This window comes from Oncorhynchus mykiss, chromosome 8 (assembly GCF_057628025.1).
Source record: "Oncorhynchus mykiss isolate SJ-2025 chromosome 8, ASM5762802v1, whole genome shotgun sequence".
Lineage (NCBI taxonomy): Eukaryota > Metazoa > Chordata > Actinopteri > Salmoniformes > Salmonidae > Oncorhynchus > Oncorhynchus mykiss.
Window position 1 is genome coordinate 31,563,601 of NC_143029.1, and position 24,082 is coordinate 31,587,682.

Below are 24,082 nucleotides of genomic sequence, written 5' to 3' on the forward strand. Positions count from 1 at the left end.
TTTGACCAGGGCCCATAGGTCTCTGGTCAAAAGTAGTACATTAGGGAATAGGGTGTCATTTGGGATGCATTCAGGGCTCAGGTCTCCTCCCTGCCTCCTGGGGGCAAAGTGGGGCCTTAGCTGCTCGTTACATAAAATATAAAAAAAATAGGGGCTTCTGTGACAGTCAACATTATAAACAATGCACTAAGAGGATTACACTGATGGACCTTTCTGGCGTTCCCACCGTCAATTATCAAAATGAAAAGTAGTGACTGGGCAGGAGCCTCTCTTGTTCCATCTCTCTCGGTTTATCTCCATCCCATTCTCTCTGTGTGAACTTCAGTAATCCCTTCTGTGACAGAGAATAAAGGCATATTTTCTGCTGCAAATGTTGTGTGCGTATGTGTGTGTGTGTGCCTGTGCCATGGATTATAAAAAAGGCCATTTAAATTTTAATGTTTCTAAAGTGCAAAACTATATGTTATGCAACTGTTCTGTACAAAACTAACCTAGCTGCGCATCAGTGGGCCAGCCATCCATGCTGCTCATGCCTATAACTCCCTCCATCCATCCATCCATCCCCATGATCCCTCTCTCCCTCTGCCCACCGTCAGCTCGCTTCGTCGGGTCGGCCCAGACTAAAACGTTCGTGGCCCACCATACTCTAACCGGCTGCGGGTCCATAGGTTGGGCAGTTTGGTAGTCGACAACAACTGAGGGTGAAGTGATGTCACTGTGTGTATGGTAGGGGAGGTGCTTTGACCCATGACGATAGGTCACTGAGTGAGTGTGTGTAGAGAGAGAGAGCGAGAGAGATTGTGTGTATGGTAGGGGGGTCCTTTGTTGTGGGTCGAGCCACGGCAGTGACATACCAGAACTGCCCATGTGGTAAGGTGGCTAGGCGAGGGGCCACCCCGGGGATTCGCACAACGCTGACTGTCTGTGAGCGTAATGGGCTGAGACGATGTGCCACCACTACTGCAGCAGCGGACTTCAGCCAGCCAATGACACACCGCCGCCGAGGAGAAAAAGGCTGCTTCACACACACACCCCCCCCCATCTTAGCATCATCACAGTCACACCACCCTACTCACATTATAGTGCACTACTTTACACCATAAGGCTCCGGTTAATTTGGCAATTTGGGACACGCCCTCCCCCCAAGCAGTCTCCTGAGACAATGGTGAATTTAAACTTCACAGGGATAATAACATTGACCTTATATGTGGATTAGAAGACATCACAAATCAGCAAGCCATTTTAAAAAGACATTCATTTTCCTCAGTCTCAATTTTAACTATATAACCTCATTTGTTACCTGAAATATAAGCATTAGAGAATTAAGTATTATACCTTGTTATGTACATAACTGAGTGAATTATGCTAATTTTCCAAGATATCACTGCAGGGACAACGTCATCTCTCAACCCTAGAATTGCTGCTGTGGGAGAGAGATAGAGGGAGGAAGAGGCAGAAAAATGTCTCCATCTAGTGTTATCAAACCGTAACTGCAGCAGCACAGTAGAGCAAAGCCCCTTAACGGTACTACATACAGTCAGGGTCCATTCCATTTCCATTCACTCAATTCAGGAAGTAAACTGGAATTTCCATTCAAAATTGCCCTCATTGAAACCTTAACTGAATTGACCCCAAACCTACATACAGTACATATACAAGTCGGGTTCCCCTTTCAACCAACAGCAAATATATCTGACACAAACCAATTAAATTGTTCAAAAAAAGGGAATTTAATGAGTAGTAGAAAACAAAAAAACAGAAACCATTTCAGCCTATGTCAAGCGATGTTGGCACTCTCCAGCGAGTGTGTGGTGAATGTTCTCCAGAGCTGAGGGAGTTTGAGGAGAGGTAAAAAAGACCCTAAGGGTTACCGTTGGTTCGCACATCATGTGTTAGCATCAAGGAGAGGTCACTAAGGGAGAGCCCATCTGTCTCTCACTGCGGGGGGAAAGACGCACAATAAAAAAAAATAAACAGTAAACAGACAAAGGGGGTAAAAAAGGAGAAATCAACACAGCGGTTGGAAGTAAAACAGCTGGAGATGCTCGAGGGGAGCTCAGGTAGCCTGTGTGCGGAGAACACCTAGAACACTGTGGTCCTCTGGGTATCGTCCGCTCTCGCCACTCTCTCTCCTCTCAAACGGAATGTCTCTGTGTGATCATGTAACGGCCGACGCCGTCTCCGCGGCTGCTCGTCTCTCCTATACCACAGCATACTGCTGATAGAGCAGCTCACGGATTTTATAGTAGTCATCACACAGGCAGCCCTCCAGGCCGATGCGCCCTGCCTCCGTCTGTACAGGGGGGGGGGGGGGATGGGGATGGCGACACGGACAAGGGTTAGAGGGGTCACGCATAGTCACAACCATTTTTTCCCCCCCTTTAACATCCACAAAAAGATGTGGAGATGGAGAGGTGCTGACTTTAGTACGCAGCTGAAATGGTTTGTTTATACATAGGTTGCCCCTTCAGCCTACAAAGTACTTATCGCCGGTCAGGGCTGGGATTGGCTTATGCTGTCAAAGCGAGCTGAATTAACTAAATGAATGACTGTGGCTGTACTGTGGTGTGCTGGGGTAGAAGGACAGACAGACCAGACGGACAACTCACCCTGCGGACGGCCACAATGTTGTTGCACACCAGCACTCCTCCCACAAACTCAGCCTGGATGCCTTCCCTCAGCAGCACCTGCTTGAAGTCGGACAGGCGGGGCTCGTTGATGAACACCGACTGGTGGCCTGGGATCTGTGAGTTAGACAGGGTGTGTATGGGTTAGAACCAGAACACATTATATACAACTGATCTCAGACCAGTTGTAATCTACGGCTGCATTTACACAGGTAACCAAATTCTGATCTTTTTTTCCACTAATCGGTCTTTTGATCAGATGAGCTCTTTTGCCATGGTCATGCCAAAATATCAGAATTGGCTGCCTGTGTAAATGCATCCTATGTGGATTAGTGGAACCACAACCATACAGTTTCTGTACATCTAACCTCAGATCAGTATGACTCTAAGGACTATGTTAGATTTTTTGCTCATTTACTGGCAAAAGAGCTGATCTGATTGGTCAAAAGACACAATTAGTGAAAAAAAGCTCCGAATTGGGCTGCCTGTGTAAATGCAGCCTTATAAACAATTTGAATGAACATTCAAAAATGTTACGGTGAAACATGAAACAAAATATTTTCTAAGGATTACTGTGGCATTTAGAGGAAATAATCTAACTGCAAATGACTTTACTATTCCAACTACAAACCTACATGGCCACATGCTGACCAACTGGCAGGTGTCTTCACTGACATTTTCAACCTCTCCCTGTCTGTAATACCAACATGCTTCAAGCAGACCACCATAGTCCCTGTGCCCAAGAGCACTAAGGTAACCTGCCTAAATGACTACTGACCCGTAGCACTCACGTCTGTAGTCATGAAAAGCTGGTAATGGCTCATTAACACCATTATCCCAGAAACATGAGACCCACTCCAATTTGCATACCGCTCAAACAGATCCACAGATGATGCAATCTCTATTGCACTCCACACTGCCCTTTCCCACCTGGACAAAAGGAACACCTACAAGAGAATGCTATTAATTGACTACAGCTCAGCATTCAACACCATAGTGCCCTCAAAGCCTATCACTATGCTAAGGACCCTTAGACTAAACACCTCCCTCTGCAACTGGATCCTGGACCATCCCCCAGGTGGTGAGGGTAGGTAACAAAACATCTGCCACGCTGATCCTCAACACCGGAGCCCCTCAGGGGAGCGTGCTCAGTCCCCTCCTGTACTCCCTGTTCACCCACGACTGCATGGCCAGGCACGACTCCAACACCGTCATTAAGTTTACAGACGACACAACAGACAGCCGATAAGGAGGAGGTCAGAGACCTGGCCGGGTGGTGCCAGAATAACAACCTATCCCTCAACGTAACCAAGACGAAGGAGAGGATTGTGGACTACAGAAAAAGGAGGACTGAACACACCCCCATTCACTGGAGCTAAGCTGCCTGCCATCCAGGACCTCTACACCACATGGTGTCAGAGGAAGGCCCTAAAATGGTCAAAGAACCCAGCCACCCCAGTCTTAGACTGTTCTCTCTAATACCGCAAGCCCAAAGGCTTCTCAACAGCTTTTACACCCAAGCCATGAGACTTCTGAACAGGTAATCAAATGGCTAACGGACTATTTGCATTGTGTCCCGTAAGTAAGCATTTCACCTGTTGTCTTGTGTTGTCACACTATCATCTCCGGCTTTTTGACAACGTTAGCAAAATTCCGCAACTTCATGGCCAACACAAAACAAATGGAATGTGTTAGCTCATGTTCACAAAGTATTTACCTTATTGAACACACTTCTGATCTTCGATCAGTTGAACTGAATGGACTCTGTGGAACCCCAACCATACAGTTTTTAATACTGGTAAATCTGACCTCCGATCAGTTGGACTCTGTGGATTAGTTCAGGGCTCGAGACAAACTTTTTGCACTTGTGGCACGCACTGGTGTGAATCCAACTTTTTCAGTTGATGGCATCAGCACAAGATTTGGTCGCACCAATTTTTCACAGCAATAATGACCTGACCTGTGTCCCATAATGAACCTGCATTTCATATAGACCCAAGCTAATAATGACTAGCCACCTATTAAATTAGCATGTCCTTGCAGGGCTTGACATCCAGGTACACTAAATTATCAAAAGTATGTGGACACTTGCTCATTGAACACTTCATTTCAAAATCATGGGCATCAATATGAAGTTGGTCCCCCCTTTGCTGTTATAACAGCCTCCACTCTTCTGGAACATTGCTGCAGGGACTTGTTTCCATTCAGCCACAAGAGCAATTGTGAGGTCTGGCACTGATGTTGGGCAATTAGACCTGGCTCACAGGTCGATTGGGTTGAGGTCAGGGTTCTGTGCAGGCTAGTCAAGTTCTTCTAAACCGATCTCAACAATTCGGTATGGACCTTGCTTTGTGCATGGGGGCATTGTCATGCTGAAACAGGAAAGGGCCTTCTCCAAACTGTTTCCACAAAGTTGGACGCACAGAATCTTCTAGAATGTAATTGTATGCTGTAGCACTAAGATTTCCCTTCACAGGAACTAAGGAGCCTAGCCCGGTCTATGAAAAACTTCCCCAGACCATTATTCCTCATCCACCAAACTTTACAGTTAGCACTAAGCATTAAGGCAAGTAGCGTTCTCCTGGCATCCGCCAAACCCTGATTCGTCCGTCAGACTGCCATATGGTGAAGCATGATTTATCACTCTAGGTAACGCGTTTCCACTGCTCCAGAGTCCAATGACGGCTAGCTTTACACCACTCCAGCCGACGCTTAGCATTGCGCATCTTGCGATCTTAGGCTTGTATGCAGCTGCTCGGCCATGGAAACCCATTTCATGAAGCTCCCGACAAACAGTTGATGCGCTGACATTGATAACAGAGGCAGTCTGGACCTTGGTAGAGAGTATTGCAACTGAAGACAGACGATTTATACACGCTACGTGCTTCAGCACTCAGTGGTCCCGTGAGCCTGTGAGGCTTACCACTTCGTGGCTGAGCCGTTGTTGCTAATAGATGCTTCCACTTCACAATAACAGCACTTACAGTTGACCGGGGCAGCTCTAGCTTGGCAGAAATTTGATATACTAACTTGTTGGAAAGGTGGCATCCTATGACGGTGCCATGTTGAAAGTCACTGAGCTCTTCAGTATGGCCATTCTACTGCCAATATTTGTCTATGGAGATTGCATGGCTGTGTGTTCGATTTTATACACCTGTCAGCAACGGGTGTGGCTGAAATAACCAAATCCACTAATATGAAGGGATGTCCACATACTTTTGTATATATAGTGTACATTGTTGTTAGGATGGAAAAAAAAAAAAAATGACTCAATCTCCATACTAGTGTTATTGGTAGCGATTTATAAGTCACTCTACAGTTGTAGGGCCCTATAAAATCAGTTTTATCTTTTGGTAAATTCCGTTTTTCCCGGTTTCATGATCCAGGTTTCAGAGATTTTTTTTCTTTCACTCTCATAATCACACTTTTTGTTTATAGAAAAAAATAAAAAAAATGTGATGTACCAAGTCCACAACAACGCTTAAACCACATCAGCAGACCACTTAAGAGGTCTATGAACAATAATAAAAATAATACAAAATAAAGAGGTTACAATGTACAGTGTAGGCTACATGTGATGGCTGAGTTTTGCAAAACAAATGCCCCGTGATCGATACAAATCATCATGAAATGATTCTGCCAGGTAGGCCTACTTTGCATTCAACATTTAATTGGTATGTTTTTTTGAGAAAGCCTTTAGACATTTTTCATACAGTGCATGACGACCGAATCGCACATCGCAAAAGATTCAATCAAGACTTTGTCCCAAACGTTTTGAATACCTGGTTTGCATACCCGTTGCTGTTTTTATTTGTTTTAATTTAAAGGAAATTGTGAACCAAAAACAGACGTGACCAGCGAAATCTTTCTTCACTGGCACCCTCGTTTTTTTACCCCTGTAGTGCAACTTCAACTTCATAGCTTCTTTACATCTGATCTCAGATCAGCTTGACTCTATTGAATGTGGACTCTGTAGAACCCTAACCATATATTTTCTAGGGCTGGGAATTGCCAGGGACCTCACAATCTGACATTGTCACCATCCTTCTGTGCAGATACCATATGTATTGCGGTTTGATACTGCGACTTTGCTGCGGTGTGACGTCCCAAACATATTGCTCACTATAAGGCTGCTGCAGAGAAACTACTTATTAAAAAGAAGATGGAGAACAAGCTATTGGATGAAAAAGTGGGCACAGGTAGCACTAGCTAACATTATCTAGCTAAATCAAATAAATGTTATTTTTATACAAATCAATACTTAGAGTCAAATATCAATATAATGTCATCCAAAAATAATATTGCGATTTGTAACTATCAATTTTTTCCCCCCATCACTAATAATTTCTATACATATAACCTCAGATCAGTTTTACTCTGTGAGCTCCCTTCTCTCTGTTGCTAAATTAGCCACAGGCTAGCTTTCTTCCTGTGCATTGTGCTGCTCTTTGTGTCTATTGTCATATCAATCAAATGTATTTATAAAGCCCTTTTTTACAAAGTGCTATACAGAAACCCAGCCAAAAACCCAAACAGCAAGCAATGCAGATGTAGAAGCATTGTGACCTAGGAACAACTCCCTAGAAAGGCAGGAACCTAGGAAGAACCCTAGAGAGGAACCACTCAACCTATCATTTCCCTCTCTGAATAAAAAACGGTCCCGGGATCAACACTAGTCTCCCTCTCCCTCGGGTCAGCCCTCTCCCATCCTCTTTCACTGAGGACAAAGCCACCTCATTTTACCCTCTTTCTAGCTCCTCTCTCTCCCTTTGTCTGAACTAAGGGATTACAGCCAACCCTCCCCTATTCTGTGCCCTCCCCTCCGTCTATCCACAGTATCTCTCGCTACAGTACATCTCCTCTTCCCCTCCATCTCTCGCTCTCTCACCTCGTGGGCGGGCAGGGGCTCCAGGGTGGGGATGACGTCACTCTCCTCCGACGGCTCGCGCACGTCCTCGCCAAACAGCGTCTTCATGGCGCGCTGCTGAGCCACCACACTATGGTCTGTGGCGCCGTCGTCAGCAGGGGTCACGTCCATGGCCAGCTCGCCATCCTCCACGGCCTCCTCGCCAGCTCCCTTTTCACCCTTCATCATGCCCTCCTCGGGCAGCACGCCTGTGTCCACCTTGACCACGCGCATGTCCAGCACGCCGTCAATCCACGCCAGCTCCGTGTCCTTGGCGCGGCAAAACTGCAGCGAGCTCACCAGCGAGTCTTTCAACCGCACCTGGGCAGGAAGAATCAAATATTTTATGCATACATGACAGAAAGTGCTTAAGCTTAACATTTAAAATGTTATTGCACACAAACAAACTGCTTAACTGGGTCCTCTGTAGCCCAGATGGTAGATCACGGCGCTTGTAATGCCAAGATAGTGGGGTTCGATTCGCAGGAATACATGTACGGTATATTTATGCACACACGACTGTAACTCAAATGGCATATATTATAATAATATTATTATTAACCTTATACACAATTGACCCACTGTCAAGTTACAACATTCTAAGATGACCTGGGTTAAGATGACCTGGGTTAAATTAGTTGCAGTTACTTAAGCACATCGTCATTCTGATTGGTGAATTGTGATAACACAACATTCTATGTCAATTATTCACAATCATATAGGGCATGAGTCAATCTGTCCCAAAATATTTTAAATTAGCATGGCATTTTGTATAAAATTCGAACCCGACTGACCTGGTAGATGTGTGTCTCACTGGTGGCGTCCACAGTCTCCTGCAGCTTAGGTGTGTAGACCTTAATGTCCTTGGTGAAGGCCTTGCAGGACTCGGCCAGGTCCAGGCTGGCCTCGGGAGGGCCGTGCACGATCACCAGCTGCCGAGGCTTCATCTGATTGATGATCTTCTTGATAGAGTCGCCGTCTGAACGCCCCTCGTAGTCGATGTACGTCACCCTGGCTCTGCACAGAATGATCAGATAAGAATTTATCATTTCTCAATATTTTAAATAAGAATTAAGATATTCATTTTAAATTGATGTAAAAAAAAAAAGATATATACTATCAGCGGTATACAACTGGCAGTCCGCAGACCACTTATTTTCAGCAAAAAAAAATTATATATAAAATGTTTTTATGAATATTGCTAGCAACAAAATAAACACATTTTGAATTACATACCTACAGTAGAAAAGAGGAGAATGTGTTATTTCTAATGATACAAACTCTATCTTTTAGCACTGAGCAAATTACACTCACTGGAGTATCTGACATAGGATTGAAAAAGCACCTGCAAATAGGCCACCAAGTGCTGCTGTTAAGCCGCTAAACAGCTACTCTTAGCAAAAATGTATTTGAGTTACCTTCGTCTATGGAGTTTACACTTCCTATTCAAATTATGTGGGGAGATCAAAATAATAAAAAATAAAAAAGATCTACCAAAGCAATAAAATAAGAATAAAAAACATGACATGCCATTATCATTCCCTTGACGACAAGACATGTGAATGTTTTCTCTCTTGCTAACGTATGATGGGGGTGGGTCGCCGGTTTGCCTGAGAGGGGGTCCCTGATAATGTTAGAGAAAAATACTAAAGGTACTTTTAATATTATGCGCATATTAAAATAACTATAGTCTTGGCATATCCGCAAGGATCATTAAAATCCCAAACGTACACGTTTCAGCACGATGTGTTCCGTGTGAATCATTACAATATAAAAATGAATCATATAGTTTTTTTTGCATTGAGAGGCTCTCTGAAGAAGTCTGCTTTCAATTTAGGTGGGTAGGCCCACTTACTTGATCTCCAGGTTCTCTGTAGTGGAGGTACACTTGGTGGGTACTTTGGATGAGAGGTCCTGGTCCATGGGTTCGTCTCCTTTGGCCATGCCCGACTCCAGCTTGTTCTTCTCCTCCTCTGTGGCCTGGAGCTCTGGTACCAGGAAGTCCTCCGGCCTGGAGACAGTCATTAATTAATACATCATCGTGTGAAGTTAAGCTCTGCTTCAACAAAAAATCCATAGCTCATTATTCAAAAGGGGTTTCTACCAACCGGACTGTACTGGCGCTGATATTTCCCTTGTCCAGCAAACTATGGTTGATGCATAACCAGGTCAGCACAGCTCAGTTTTGATCAGCGCTTTAGTGTGAAAAGGGTAATAGTTTAATGACTAGAGTACCTGATGATCTCTCCGTACTCATCCCATTTGACCCTCTCCTCGTGGGTGGGGAACATGGGGTAGGACTTCTTGGCCTGTTTGAAGAAGCTGCCCTTGCGGACGCCGTCTCCCTTCATCATCAGGTCGTGGTGTTTGGTCTTCACCATCGCCGGCAGCTCCAGGTCATCCTCCATGTCGCTCTCGTCACTGGAGTCCACATCCACCCTGAGAGACACAAATATATTAGACTCACACACACACAATCTTGCTGTGTTTCTTCATCTCAAAAACAAACATCTTCGTTCCCGGAGACCAACTTCATGAATCTGTATAGTATGTCCTCCACGCACACATGCGCGTAACACACACAGAAAAATACCCATGTCTGGGAATATTATTCACGGTGCCCAAATATTGTAAATAAGTTGAGGCCCAAAACACACAAACAGTGTCAGAGACTCACTCTTTTTCTTGTTCAAGTTTTTTGGCAGCTTCCTTCTTCATTCTCTCTTTCTCCAGGTATTCTTCCAGCTCCCTGCCTTCCAGCTTCACCCGTTTTCTAATCTGTCAACATGACAAGAAAATGAAATGGAGAAAAAAGGGGGGGGGGGAAACAGTGCGAATGCCAGTGACACATCAAGCTGTTCCACGCTTGAGTTGAGACGGAAACAGAGACAGGAAGAGCCCTAGGGAGATGCTGCACCAAAATAAATAAATCCAAAAAGCTATCAGTCGGAGCCAAAATGGCCGCACAGCTGCTCTTCTATTTTTTTGGGTTCCCCAAATAGTATCGGATCCAAATGTAATGTCCCAAGAAGAAGTTACCCCGCCAAAATAATGCAAAAGTTACATTTGAAATTCAATCCATGAGGAGAGTGCAAGAGACAGTCAACTAATAAGGCAAGCGTGCCAGGTTGTGCTGGTGTACCATGGTGTAATATCAAGGTACCAAAACGTCATGACACTTACAATAACATTATAGAATACTGTAGTACCATTTCATATGATGCTACCAACTTTTTCAGCCCTACCAATATTAAGAACCTGCTGGTGCCGGTTATAACATGTTTAGAAAGTTAGTTTGGTTTATAAATTCAGTTGAATTGAAGCAACAGCCACTTGTATATGCAGGTCCAATATCCACTTCCCTTTCAAGCGCATATCACCTGTGTCAGCTGGAACCAGCCAGCCGCATCCCCTACCAGTGCTCACTCACCTGCTTCACTCTGTCCACGCGTCTATTCCTCCGTCCGTTTTATTTACCCCCAATATAATTTAACCGCGATGGCGAGCAGGGATGCAGACCCAAACCCTTATGAGTCTTTTGTTGTTAGAATTGTACATTTGTTACATAGGATTAGTGCGCAAAGCTGATACATTTGTATCATTGCATCGCCTGTTATAACAAAGAGCACGGATCGATCTGAGTAGACTTTGCAAGCTCGCTGTCATGCAGACTCGGGGTGTCAGGGAGGGAAAATGGAGCACCGCTTTGCGACAAGCATGTTTGCAGCTTTACAGCAAAAAAAAACACATTGTCTCTAGCCTAAACATTAAGAAAATAAGACCCATATTACCAGAGATGCCTTTTATTCTTTCTAATCGGGGTTCGCGCGCATTTTACATTGTTTCACAAACCATGTCGCAGGCCGTTTTAAACTAATCCCGGGTCGCTAATTATTGGTTTGATAAGTGTTCAGTCATGTAACCTAGCTAGCTAACAACCTGGTAACTTGACAGTAGGTTTAGGCACATTTGATTGGCACAGGAAGAAAGGAAAAGGTATAATTGATATAAGGCCTAACTACTGTAAGCCTAAACTATATCAAACATCAATGTTTATCTGGTCCTCCTTACATTCTATTTGGTGTCTTAACGTTTGGAATTGGAAGCAGTGTGTGTATGTGAAAGAGAGAGAGAGAGAGTGTTGTGTGTTTATGAGAGTGAGTGTTGTGTGTTTATGAGAGTGAGTATGTGTTAACTGAAGAGGAAAGAAGGTTTCATGCAGTATTTTCTCCATACTGACACAATGACATGCAGATCATTATGCAGTATTTTCTCCTCACTGACACAATGACATGCAGATCATTATGCAGTATTTTCTCCATACTGACATGCAGATCATTCTGCAGTATTTTCTCCTTGTTGACACAATGACATGCAGATCATTCTGCAGTATTTTCTCCTTACTGACACAATGACATGCAGATCATTCTGCAGTATTTTCTCCATACTGACACAATGACATGCCGATCATTATGCAGTATTTTCTCCATACTGACATGCAGATGTTTCTGCAGTATTTTCTCCTTATTGACACAATGACATGCAGATCATTCTGCAGTATTTTCTCCATACTGACACAATGACATGCAGATCATTATGCAGTATTTTCTCCATACTGACATGCAGATGTTTCTGCAGTATTTTCTCCTTATTGACACAATGACATGCAGATCATTCTGCAGTATTTTCTCCATACTGACACAATGACATGCAGATCATTATGCAGTATTTTCTCCTCACTGACACAATGACATGCAGATCATTATGCAGTATTTTCTCCTTACTGACACAATGACATGCAGATCATTATGCAGTATTTTCTCCTCACTGACACAATGACATGCAGATTATGCAGTATTTTCTCCTTACTGACACAATGACATGCAGATCATTCTGCAGTATTTTCTCCATACTGACACAATGACAAGAAGATCATTATGCAGCATTTTCTCCTCACTGACACAATGACATGCAGATCATTCTGCAGTATTTTCTCCATACTGACACAATGACATGCAGATCATTCTGCAGTATTTTCTCCTCACTGACACAATGACATGTAGATCATTCTGCAGTATTTTCTCCATACTGACACAATGACATGCAGATCATTCTGCAGTATTTTCTCCATACTGACACAATGACATGCAGATCATTATGCAGTATTTTCTCCTCACTGACACAATGACATGCAGATCATTATGCAGTATTTTCTCCTCACTGACACAATGACAAGCAGATCATTATGCAGCATTTTCTCCTCACTGACACAATGACATGCAGATCATTCTGCAGTATTTTCTCCTCACTGACACAATGACATGCAGATCATTATGCAGTATTTTACCCTCAATGACACAATGACATGCAGATCATTATGCAGGTATATCATAGGAGGTATGAGGACTTGTGGCAATGGCTGGAGCAGAATGAGAGGAATGGAATCAAACACGGTTTCTATGTGTTTGATGCCATTCCATATTCCTTCTTCCCATTCCTCCAGCCAAATCACAGGAATGCCTTTGCAAATATTAGCAAATCAGCCATTCTATGCAGTATTATATTATACACTTAACAGTGTGACGTTAAATTCAATGTGTTGTATTGAATAGAAGTGGGAATTTCAGTGACAGGTTTTTGGAGAAGGTTTAGAAAACGTGAACAAGCGTCCGGGGGACGGGGCGAACAGGACGCTAGGCCACCAATTTCCACCATGGCATCGCAATACTACTCAGTATCGTGATCCTTGGCCTGGTATCCTATTGTTTGTAATATTTGGGAATCGTGACAAGCCTAGTCATGAAACGTGAAGCGGCGGCCGCGTACAACCAACTGTGTTGGACAGCGAATGAGGCCGAAAGTAATTTGAGTAATTCATTTTCTTCATTTGAATTCGACTATTTCTTCCTATTTAAGAAGCACAGACTCGGCCTACCTGTTTGACAGACGCATTTATGCTTTCCATAGATTTGTCGGTATCCAAATCCTCCAATGCTGTCACCATTCCCTCCTTAAATACCTCCGTGTCTGTGAAAGGCTTGGAGTGTTTGGTTTAAAGCAGGGCTTCAACTGAGGGGGTATGTGAGGGTGTGACATATCCTTTGTTAAAGAAAAGGACAGAAGGGATAGCCTACCTATTGTTAGCTTAATATTTTGAAATTAAATAATAAAAAAGGACCCCGATTACATAAAGCGCTCTATAACGATGCTCAACACTGGTGCCTTACATTACAGACAAGCTTTATAAAATGTACGCAAAATATCTGACTGACGCATATGGTTTCTCTCTATGACATTTTGAAGCTGTGCTACGACCTATATTCGAAAGAGACAAAAAAAAAATGGAATTTGCTATCCTGTCACTCTAAGCTAAACACTTTCTGCATCTGTCGGGATGCTGTCTGGGTGGAAAGTTAACTTTTGAAAAGTAGGCTACCGTGCTTAGATTCATAAGGACGTCCCAGACTTCATCATTTGCAAAAAGCAACAGTTTCGTAGCAAAAAAAAAGACACTCTGGTTCGACATTGGAGAAATATGGTAAGAATGCATATTTCTGGGCCCAGTCTTCCCTTAAACGTCTATCTTCATTAGCCACCTTTGTTTTGAGAGCGTCATTTTCTCTTGATTGCAAGATGATTCTCCCCAATCAACGCACGAAAAAATATATTTTAAAAACTAATTTAGTAAAGACATTGTTGATTATATCAGTGTAATCAGATAGAAATGATTATGTTATTGTCATTGAATTGACTATAGACACGTAACAAAAAATAAATAGCAGCAAGAGCTGCCAGATCCCAGAAGTGTTCCATTCGCTCAAATCTTATTGCTCTCAAATGTGGAACACAAATTTCTTCACATCCTTCACACGTTACTAAGCATATCAATAAGCTGATTAAATGGCATGATCATTACACAGGTGCACCTTGTGCTGGGGACAATAAAAAAAGGCCACTAAAATGTGCAGTTGTCACACAACGCTATGCTACAGACGTCTCAAGTTTTGAGGGAGCGTGCAATTGGCATGCGGACAGGAGGAATGTCCACCAGACCTGTTGCCAGAGAATCTAATGTGCATTTCACTACCATAAGCCGCCCTCCAACGTTGTTTTAGAAGTTTTGGCAATACAGCCATCCGACTGTACAACCGCAGACCACGTGTATGGGGACATGCGGGCGAGTGGTTTGCTGATGTCAACGTTGTGAACAGAGTGCACCATGGTGGTGGTAGTGGGGTTAAGGTATGGGCAGGCATAAGCTACAGACAACGAACACGACTGCATTTTATTGACGGCAATTTGAATACACAGAGATACCGTGACAGAGATCCTGAGGCCGATTGTTGTGCCCTTCATCAGCCGCCATCACCTCATGTTTCAGCATGATAATGCACAGCCCAATGGTCGCAAGGATCTGTACACAATTCCTGGAAGCTGATATACAGCAGCTTCACACAGCCATTGAAGAAGAGCAGGCCCCAATCAACATGATGGTCACACCAGATACTGCCTGGTTCGCTGATCTATGCCCATACCTTTTTTAAGCTATCTGTATTCCCAGTCATGTGAAATCCATAGATTTAGGCCTAATTCATTTAAATTGACAGATTTCCATATATTAACTTTAATTCAATAAAATCTTTGAAATTGTTGCATGTTGCGTTTATTTATGTCCATTATACTAACCAGATGTGTTAAAGGCCCAGTGCAGTCAAAATCGTGATGTTTTATATACATTTCTGAGGTTGGAATAATACTGTGAAAATGATGATAATGATCTTTTAGTGTCAGAGCTGTTTCAAACTTTATTCCTGTTTAAGGTGGGAGGGAGTTTTGGCCTTCAATGGTGACATCACCAAGCGGCAAATTAGTTAATAGACCAAGAAGAACGTTCCAAACCTCTGCCAATAACAGCAAATGTTCAGTCTTTCCCTCCCTACTCAGACCACTCAAAAACAGTCATTGCAAACTTCTTGCTTGAGAAATTGCCCTTTGCTTAGACACTAATTTTGTTTCTGTTTGACCATGTTAATTGAAAACACTCTAAAAAACACTATTATTTGATTGAGATAAAAAAAAATGGCTGCATTGGACCAATGGTGTCCAATTTGTAGTGTAGGCCTATGAATTGGGCTGCTATTATACTAATTACGTTCTGACCCGTTGACAACTAGCCCAGAAAAAGTCCCCCAAAGGCAAACCTAGTTGCCGACCCCTGTCCTAGTCTCACCTCCAGGTCTAGCATCTTCTCCCCGGGGTTATCGATGAGGTAGCGGCCCAGGGTGCCAGGCGTGGTGCGGTAGGTGAGGATCACTGAGTTCTTGGCCTCCTGGCACCACTGGATGAAGAGCTCGCGGGAGAAGCCAGACTCCAGGTCGGGCTGGCTGCAGAGCACAACCTTGGGGCTGGGCACGCGAGCCAGGTCGGCCAGGCTGTGGCACAGGGACAGGTGGCGGAACTGGAAAGGGTTGTTACGCTTGTCCTCGAAGCAACGCATCAGCTTGTCACTCATCCACTCCACCTGTAGGGGGAGAATAGAACAGGCAGAATCACATCTCTTGTTAACGTGCCTATTACAATGACAGGAAAATCACAATATTAGCAGGACATGCGCCGTGTGTTACAACAACATTGATAAAAAGATTAAATCCATCCCACAAAAGTCAATCATTGTAATATGTTTCACAAAATGTATGACTGAGCAGTGAGCACTATTGAAAAGTGAACATTAGCACAAAGTTGATCACATCTCCTCATGGTGAGTGAGCTAGAGACCTGGGTTCAAATATTATATGAGATCTTTCAAATACTTTAGCTCTGCTTCACTGAGCTTGCACGGTGCAACTGAACCAATGGAACAGTCCCAAAAGTGTAAACCCCACCTATCTGGCACTGCAGGCAGGCTGAAACAAACACTTAAAACTGTTTTAAAGATTGTCTGGTACTTCAAAGGGGGAGACACCCTGGACCCAAACTGTTACAGACCTATATCCATCCTACCCTGCCTATCTAAGGTCTTCGAAAGCCAAGTCAACAAACAGGTCACTGACCATCTCGAATCCCACCGTACCTTCTCCGCTGTGCAATCGGTTTCCGAGCCGGTCACGGGTGCACCTCAGCCACGCTCAAGGTACTAAACGATATCATAACCGCCATCGATAAAAGACAGTACTGTGCAGCCGTCTTCATCGACCTTGCCAAGGCTTTCGACTCTGTCAATCACCATATTCTTATAGGCAGACTCAGTAGCCTCGGTTTTTCTGATGACTGCCTTGCCTGGTTCACCAACTACTTTGCAGACAGTTCAGTGTGTCAAATCGGAGGGCATGCTGTCCGGTCCTCTGGCAGTCTCTATGGGGGTGCCACAGGGTTCAATTCTCGGGCCGACTCTTTTCTCTGTATATATCAATGATGTTGCTCTTGCTGCGGGAGATTCCCTGATCCACCTCTACGCAGGCGACATCATACTATATACTTCTGGCCCGTCCTTGGACACTGTGCTATTTAACCTCCAAACGAGCTTCAATGCCATACAACACTCCTTCCGTGGCCTCCAACTGCTCTTAAACGCTAGTAAAACCAAATGCATGCTTTTCAACCGTTCGCTGCCTGCACCCGCACGCCTGACTAGCATCCCCACCCTGGATGGTTCCGACCTTGAATATGTGGACATCTATAAGTACCTAGGTGTCTGGCTAGACTGTAAACTCTCCTTCCAGACTCATATCAAACATCTCTAATCGAAAATCAAATCTAGAGTCGGCTTTCTATTCCGCAACAAAGCCTCCTTCACTCACGCCGCCAAACTTACCCTAGTAAAACTGACTATCCTACCGATCCTCGACTTCGGCGATGTCATCTACAAAATTGCTTCCAACACTCTACTCAGCAAACTGGATGCAGTTTATCACAGTGCCATCCGTTTTGTCACTAAAGCACCTTATACCACCCACCACCGCGACCTGTATGCTCTAGTCGGCTGGCCCTCGCTACATATTCGTCGCCAGACCCACTGGCTCCAGGTCATCTACAAGTCCATGCTAGGTAAAGCTCCGCCTTATCTCAGTTCACTGGTCACGATGGCAACACCCACCCCGTAATACGCGCTCCAGCAGGTGTATCTCACTGATCATCCCTAAAGCCAACACCTCATTTGGCCGCCTTTCGTTCCAAGTTCTCTGCTGCCTGTGACTGGAACGAATTGCAAAAAAAATCGCTGAAGTTGGAGACTTTTATCTCCCTCACCAACTTCAAACATCTGCTATCTGAGCAGCTAACCGATCGCTGCAGCTGTACATAGTCTATCGGTAAATAGCCCACCCATTTTTACCTACCTCATCCCCATACTGTTTTTATTTATTTACTTTTCTGCTCTTTTGCACACCAATATCTTTACCTGTACATGACCATCTGATCATTTATCACTCCAGTGTTAATCTGCAAAATTGTAATTATTCGCCTACCTCCTCATGCCTTTTGCACACAATGTATATAGACTCTCCTTTTTTCTACTGCGTTATTGACTTAATTTGTTTACTCCATGTGTAACTCTGTGTTGTCTGTTCACACTGCTATGCTTTATCTTGGCCAGGTCGCAGTTGCAAATGAGAACTTGTTCTCAACTAGCCTACCTGGTTAAATAAAGGTAAAATAAAATACAAATAAATAAATAAAATGCGTGTGGCCGAGACCTGAGACTTGGAGAACTCCACCACGTTGTAGCTGACGTTGTTGAGCAGGGCCAGAGAGTAGACCCCGAGACCGGCGTCCTTCGTCCTCCAGATCTGGTCCAGTAGTTGAGCCAGCTCAAGCACACGGCCCGCCGTATCCACGGCAATCAGCACATTGCCGTCACCACGTAGCGTCTCCATCACATTGGCTGAAGGGGGAAATGATTGGCGGGTTAGACATTTTTTTAATATTCAACGTTTAGGTATTACTGTAGCCTGGGCCCAGATCTTTTTGTGCTGTCTAGCTATGGCCATGGTGTGACAGTGACCACAGGAGTTGGCAAGACAGCATAAAAATATTTGTGATCAGGATAGCATTACTGCACACATGGGTGAGAGTTGATTAACTTACTTAGAAGCTGCTCGTCCCTTTGTTTGCGTCGCGGCTGCACGTATGTAGCGTTAAAGGAGTCTGTGATGAGCAGAGAGGGACGACTCACCGACTCCAATGTACACCCATTCAGGTGGCTGGAGGAAAGATTTACAATATGTTGGGGGACCAACTTCATATTGATGCCCATGATTTTGAAATTAAATTATGTTTGATGAGCAGGTCTCCACATATTTTTGATCATGTAGTGTGCCTGAATGTCAAGCCCTGCAAGGACATGCTAATTTAAAAGATGGCTAGTCATTATTAGCCAGGTTCTATATGAAATAGAGGTTCATTATGGGACACAGGTCAGGTCATTATTGCCGCGCAGCTGTTTCAAGTTGATGCGGCCAATTCCATAATAATGCCCATGATTTTGGAATGTGATGTTCGATGAGCAGGTGTCCCCATACTTTTGGTCATGTACTGTACCTTGAAGGTTCAGCAGCAAAATAAACATGCACTATCCAGTCTCTACTCACATCTCTCGCTTGTGGTTGAAGTCCACTGCGTAAACAATCTCCTCCTCCCCATCCTTCACAATCTTCCAGATGGTCCCACCGATCATGTGACCAGCAGGAAGTGGAGTGATGGACAGACCATGTCCTTTCCCTGTCCAGAAGAGTAAAAAGGTCATTTGAACCAGTGTTTCAGCTATAACAAGGAGGTTACCCAATAGAAATATGATCATTCAATCACTATGTAAGACTGATACATGTTTTACTGACCTTTCAGATTTACAATCTGGGAGTACTTCAACTGCTGGATTTTATCAAAAGCGCAGTCTACATCATCCAGGGTGAACAGGTTGAAGTCCTCAGTGTTGTTGCGCGACTACCAAAACAACAGATCCCAATAGTGAGAATAGTTTTACAGTGCACGGTCACCTCTTGTTCAATAGGACATCACCCACACATCCCCTAGCCTGGTCCCAGATGTGTTTGTGCTGTCCTGCTGAGTTGCTAAGACATCACAAACAGATCTGGGACCAGGTTAACACACCCATGCCTTTACCTGATACAGGTCATACATGAACATCTGACCCATCTTGTAGACGGGGATGGTGGCGTAGATGGGGCAGTTGAGGCCCAGCTTGCCCACGGCGTAGGGCAGAGCCCCCAGGTGCAGGGGGTCAGGATGGGAGAGGAGCACCGCATCAACCTGGTGGACATACCTATTGAGAAGTGGAATGGCCCGTAAGAGATCTGAGTGACAGGGATAAGTTCTAGACTTCAGTAATCAAAGACAATGTCTAGATAGCGTAGATCAGTGATTCTCAATCCGTACCTCCAATCACATTTTGCTCTGCACATGTGCCCCTTCATGTGTAACCAATCATTAGGCCTATGTTCTGAGTCTTACCAAGTACTCCCTTTGGATAGGCCATGTACCCCATTGAGAACTACTGGCTTAGATGATGTGTGTTCTACCTTTTCATGGCATCAATAATGTCCATAGAGAAGCTCTCATCCCAGCCACAGTCCAGGAGGAAGCGGAACTCATCCACCTGCAGCAGGTAGCAGAGGGCAGACTCCTCCTGCACCCCTGACACAGCGGTCAGTTTGATAATCGAAGTCATTCTCCTCAGCTGTCATACTGCAGGGACAAGACCATTACCTAGTTATCAACAAGATGGCTATATATTTCGAGCCACTTTCACATGCAGAAAATATGACTGACGACGAACAGGTCTGATCTTTATAATAATGTGAACAGACATGGTCCATGAACGGTACATGGACATGATACACTTACACAGCAATTATTAACACTACTCATCATACATAACTAGTTAGAGACGCCATGCTACCTATTGTATGTTTGCAGTCCAAGCTAGCTAACGTTAGCTAGCATGCTAAGTTGGCCATCAGACTAATTGTCCTATAAAAATGGGCCATAGAGTAACATACCATAAAGTGCCATATACTATTTCACAAAAACTGAGCAAAGAAATCAATAACATGAACAGTCTAACATTACGGCATTTTCAGCAACGATTGTCAACAAGTCTTTCAATGAAGCGGAAGCTTGCCGCTGAAAATGTGAGAGGTCACTGGGAGGTACCATCAACTCATATTTATCGCATCGTGAATAGAATAACTTTTATTTTCAAAGAAGAAAGCACCCGTTTTTAACATTGAAATTATCCCCCAGACGAATGTTCTAATATTCTGAAGTTGAAGTCATATTGAATTAAAAAGTATTTTTTAATGATTCATTGTTAGAAGGAAACAACACCATTTTAGAGCAGTTGGTAGGGTCCAACGTCCTCTGAGAGCCAGTGAGCAAGAGAAGTCGAAGGCCAAGACTAGGTAAAATGTCACTTTTTTATGCCTTCCTATAAATTAGTTATTAGTTTGACGTCGTTATAAGTATTTCTATAGCAGTGCAATACTTACAATATATATAATTCAATTGCAACATACTGTAGAATTGTTGTGGGAAGAATCGAGGCATGTTGCTTGCTAGCTAACGATGTTAGCTGGTCCTATTGAGTCCATGATTGTCAGCTAGCTTGTTGGTTTAGATTAATAACACAGATATATAATTTCAAAAATAGTTGACGATAGCTATTAGCTAGCTAAAAAAAATAGTTACCGGTAGCTACCGGAATTAATTTATTTGCTGATGCAGTTGTGGACACAACTAGCTATGATAACTAGCTGATATAGCTAGCTATTTCTAGATTTTAGCAAATACACTCATTCTTGTCAGAAATTGAATATTTACTGATAGCAGTTGTGTGGACACAAACTATCTATGGTAACCAGTTGATATACAGTACCAGTCGAAAGTTTGGACACCTCATTCCATGAGGTTTCTTTATTTGTACTATTTTACACATTGTAAAATAATAGTGAAGACATCAAAACTATGAACTAACACATAGGGAATCATGTGGTATCCAAAAACAGTGTTTAACAAATCCAAATATATTTTATATTTGAGATTCTTCAAATAGCCACCCTTTGCCTTGATGACAGCTTTGCACACTCTTGGCTCTGTTGCATACGGGGTACATATTCAATGGTCTGCAGTGGAAATGTGTTAAAAGTCAAGGGGTCTGAATACTTTCCGAGGGCACTGTGTTATATATACACACACACCATTTAGCAGACACTTTTATCTAAAAGATAGTCATTTGAGCATACATTTGAAGTATGGGTGGTCCCGGGACTCCAACCCACTATCCTTTTAGCGCGATGCTCTAAAAACTGAGCAACAGAGGACCACATAACATTTTGATTTTTAGTGACAGGATTTGGGCATGCATTTTGAAGCGTCCTGTCATAGGCTCTACCACTCCCATTGCTTCAATAGCGGCGATGCTAAGGCTAGCTGTGGGGTAAGTAAATAAAGGCAACTAAGCCATATTCGCTATCATTTTCTCTTAGGATCAATGGATGAAACACTGTCGATAAAATTAAGTATATAGTAGCCACCATTTGCCTTGACAGCTTTGCACACTCTGCATTCTCTCAACCAGCTTCACCTGGAATGCTTTTCCAACAGTGTTGGAGTTCCCACATATGTTGAGCACTTGTTTGCTGCTTTTCCTTCAGGCCAACTCATCCCAAACCATCTCAATTGGGTTGAGGTCAAAATGCCTTTACACAGTCTGGAGGTGTTGGGTCATTGTCCTGTTGAAAACAAATAAGTCCCACTATCTGCAAACCAGATGGGATGGCATATCGCTGCAGAATGCTGTGGTAGCCATGCTGGTTACGTGTGCCTTAAATTCTAAATAAATCAGACAGTGTCGCCACCAAACATCCCCACACCACCACCTCCATGCTTCACGGTGGGAACCACACATGCGGAGATCATCCGTTCACCTACTCTGCATCTCACAAAGACACAGTAGTTGGAACCAAAAATCTCAAATTTGGACCCATCAAATCAAAGTTTGTCACGTGTGCCGAATACAACAGGTGTAGTAGACATTACAGTGAAATGCTTACTTACAGACACTAACCAATAGTGCAAAAAAGGTATTAGGTGAACAATAGGTAAAGAAAGAAATAAAACAAAAGTAAAAAGACAGTTGAAAATAGTAGCGAGGCTACATACAGACACCGGTTAGTCAGGCTGATTGAGGTAGTATGTACATGTAGATATGGTTAAGGTGACTATGCATATATGATGAACAGAGAGTAGCAGTAGTGTAAAAGAGGGGTTGGTGGGTGGCGGGACACAACGCAGGCAGCCCGGTTAGCCAATGTGGTTTTTGCAACTGAATTTCAAAGTTCTTAATTTTCTGGATTGACTGACCTTCATGTCTTAAAGTAATGATGGACTGTCATTTCTCTTTGCTTATCTGAACTGTTCTTGCCATAATATGGATTGTCTTTTACCAAATAGGGCATATTCTGTTTACCAACCCTTCCTTGACACAACTGATTAGCTAAAACGCATTCAGAAGGAAAGAAATTCCACAAATTAACTTAAGAAGGCACACATGTTAATTTAAATTCATTCCAGGTGATGACCTCATGAAGCTGGTTGAGAGAATGCCAAGAGTGTCATGAAGGCAAAGGGTGGTTACTTTTGATTTAACACTTTTTTGGTTACTCCATGATTCCATGTGTTATTTGATGTCTCCTATTATTCTACAATGTAGAAAATGGTAAATAAAAACCCTTGAATGAGGTGTCCAAACGTTTGGCTGGTATTTAGCAAATGTGCAATTTGACAAATTTGCTAGATTAAACTACTGTAGCTAGCTAATTGACTGCCAAATGTTGACGTTCATCCTTTACCAACTGCTTATGAAATTGACATCAGAAAGACTTTTTTTTTTTTATACAATTTGGTTGCATACAGTAAACTAAAAACGTGTGTTTTGTCACCAACAGGAAGTATGGTGAACTTTGCTGCCCTGATGCGTGACCATTGGGTTAACATATTTGTCCCCCTTGGCTTTGTTATCGGGATCTACATGGACAGAGCACAGGACCAGAAGCTGACCGCTTTCAGGAACAAAAGCGCATTGTACAGCAGGTATAAATCTGCAGCACCCACACAGATACTATAGATGCGAACCATACTGTGCTGGCACAGATTTATTTTCAAGCAACTGTAGTGGATGTGAAACCAGGCCAGTATAGCTTGGTCCCAGTGTTTATCAGGCATGACAGTATCTAGACATTAAAGCATACATTCCTAGAAATAATCTGAGTTCTAATGGTTCTCTGAATTTTCTCCTCTATAAAAAGGGAGCTGAAGCCTGGCGAGGAAGTCACCTGGAAGTAGACCCACCTGTCGTGGAATATTTATTGTGCGTTAGTCACATCTCCTGTTGTGTGATTTACATTTTCTGGATGGTCTTCAAATCAAGCACCCCGATACGTTTCAGTCACTGTATCAACCAATAAACATGCCCCGTTGTCATCTTAACCTCTACTCATTCATTTGTGATTTAAGTATACACAACTATAGCAATAAG

The 24,082-nt window shown here is 43.4% G+C and overlaps 2 protein-coding genes across 3 annotated transcripts; one reads left to right on the forward strand and one right to left on the reverse strand.

Annotated features, from left to right (window-relative positions):
- Positions 1–1,711: 1,711 nt before the first annotated feature.
- On the reverse strand, positions 1,712–20,706 carry LOC110529774 (cleavage and polyadenylation specificity factor subunit 2). 2 transcript variants are annotated; one of them, XM_021612294.3, is made up of 15 exons: positions 20,547–20,706; positions 20,067–20,232; positions 19,651–19,810; positions 19,365–19,470; positions 19,119–19,248; positions 18,616–18,731; positions 18,225–18,412; positions 15,764–16,054; positions 10,211–10,311; positions 9,769–9,972; positions 9,389–9,544; positions 8,328–8,550; positions 7,516–7,854; positions 2,610–2,744; positions 1,712–2,293 (listed from the first exon to the last, which is right to left on the reverse strand). In XM_021612294.3, the coding sequence occupies exons 2-15, from the start codon at positions 20,213–20,215 to the stop codon at positions 2,201–2,203; spliced, it is 2,391 nt and encodes a 796-aa protein (XP_021467969.1). In that variant the 5' UTR covers positions 20,216–20,232; positions 20,547–20,706; the 3' UTR covers positions 1,712–2,200. The 2 variants fall into 2 exon arrangements, with proteins under 2 accessions (XP_021467969.1, XP_021467970.1); XM_021612295.3 differs by having other exon boundaries at positions 20,447–20,693.
- Positions 20,681–24,031, forward strand: ndufb1 (NADH:ubiquinone oxidoreductase subunit B1). The gene is given in 3 exon segments (NM_001165090.2): positions 20,681–20,948; positions 23,493–23,637; positions 23,853–24,031. Coding segments are annotated over 2 exon segments (177 nt in total). The 5' UTR covers positions 20,681–20,948; positions 23,493–23,497; the 3' UTR covers positions 23,890–24,031.
- Positions 24,032–24,082: the final 51 nt, after the last annotated feature.

What these genes read in the sequence shown, in the direction of transcription:
- LOC110529774 (XM_021612294.3), bottom strand. Translation starts at nt 20,215, where the DNA reads ATGACTTCGATTATCAAACTGACCGCTGTGTCAGGGGTGCAGGAGGAG. An exon ending in TCATGTATGACCTGTATCAG is followed by an intron (nt 19,471 to 19,650) that starts GTAAAGGCATGG and finishes TTGTTTTGGTAG; the next exon opens with TCGCGCAACAACACTGAGGA. An exon ending in TTCAACCACAAGCGAGAGAT is followed by an intron (nt 18,732 to 19,118) that starts GTGAGTAGAGAC and finishes TCTTTCCTCCAG; the next exon opens with CCACCTGAATGGGTGTACAT.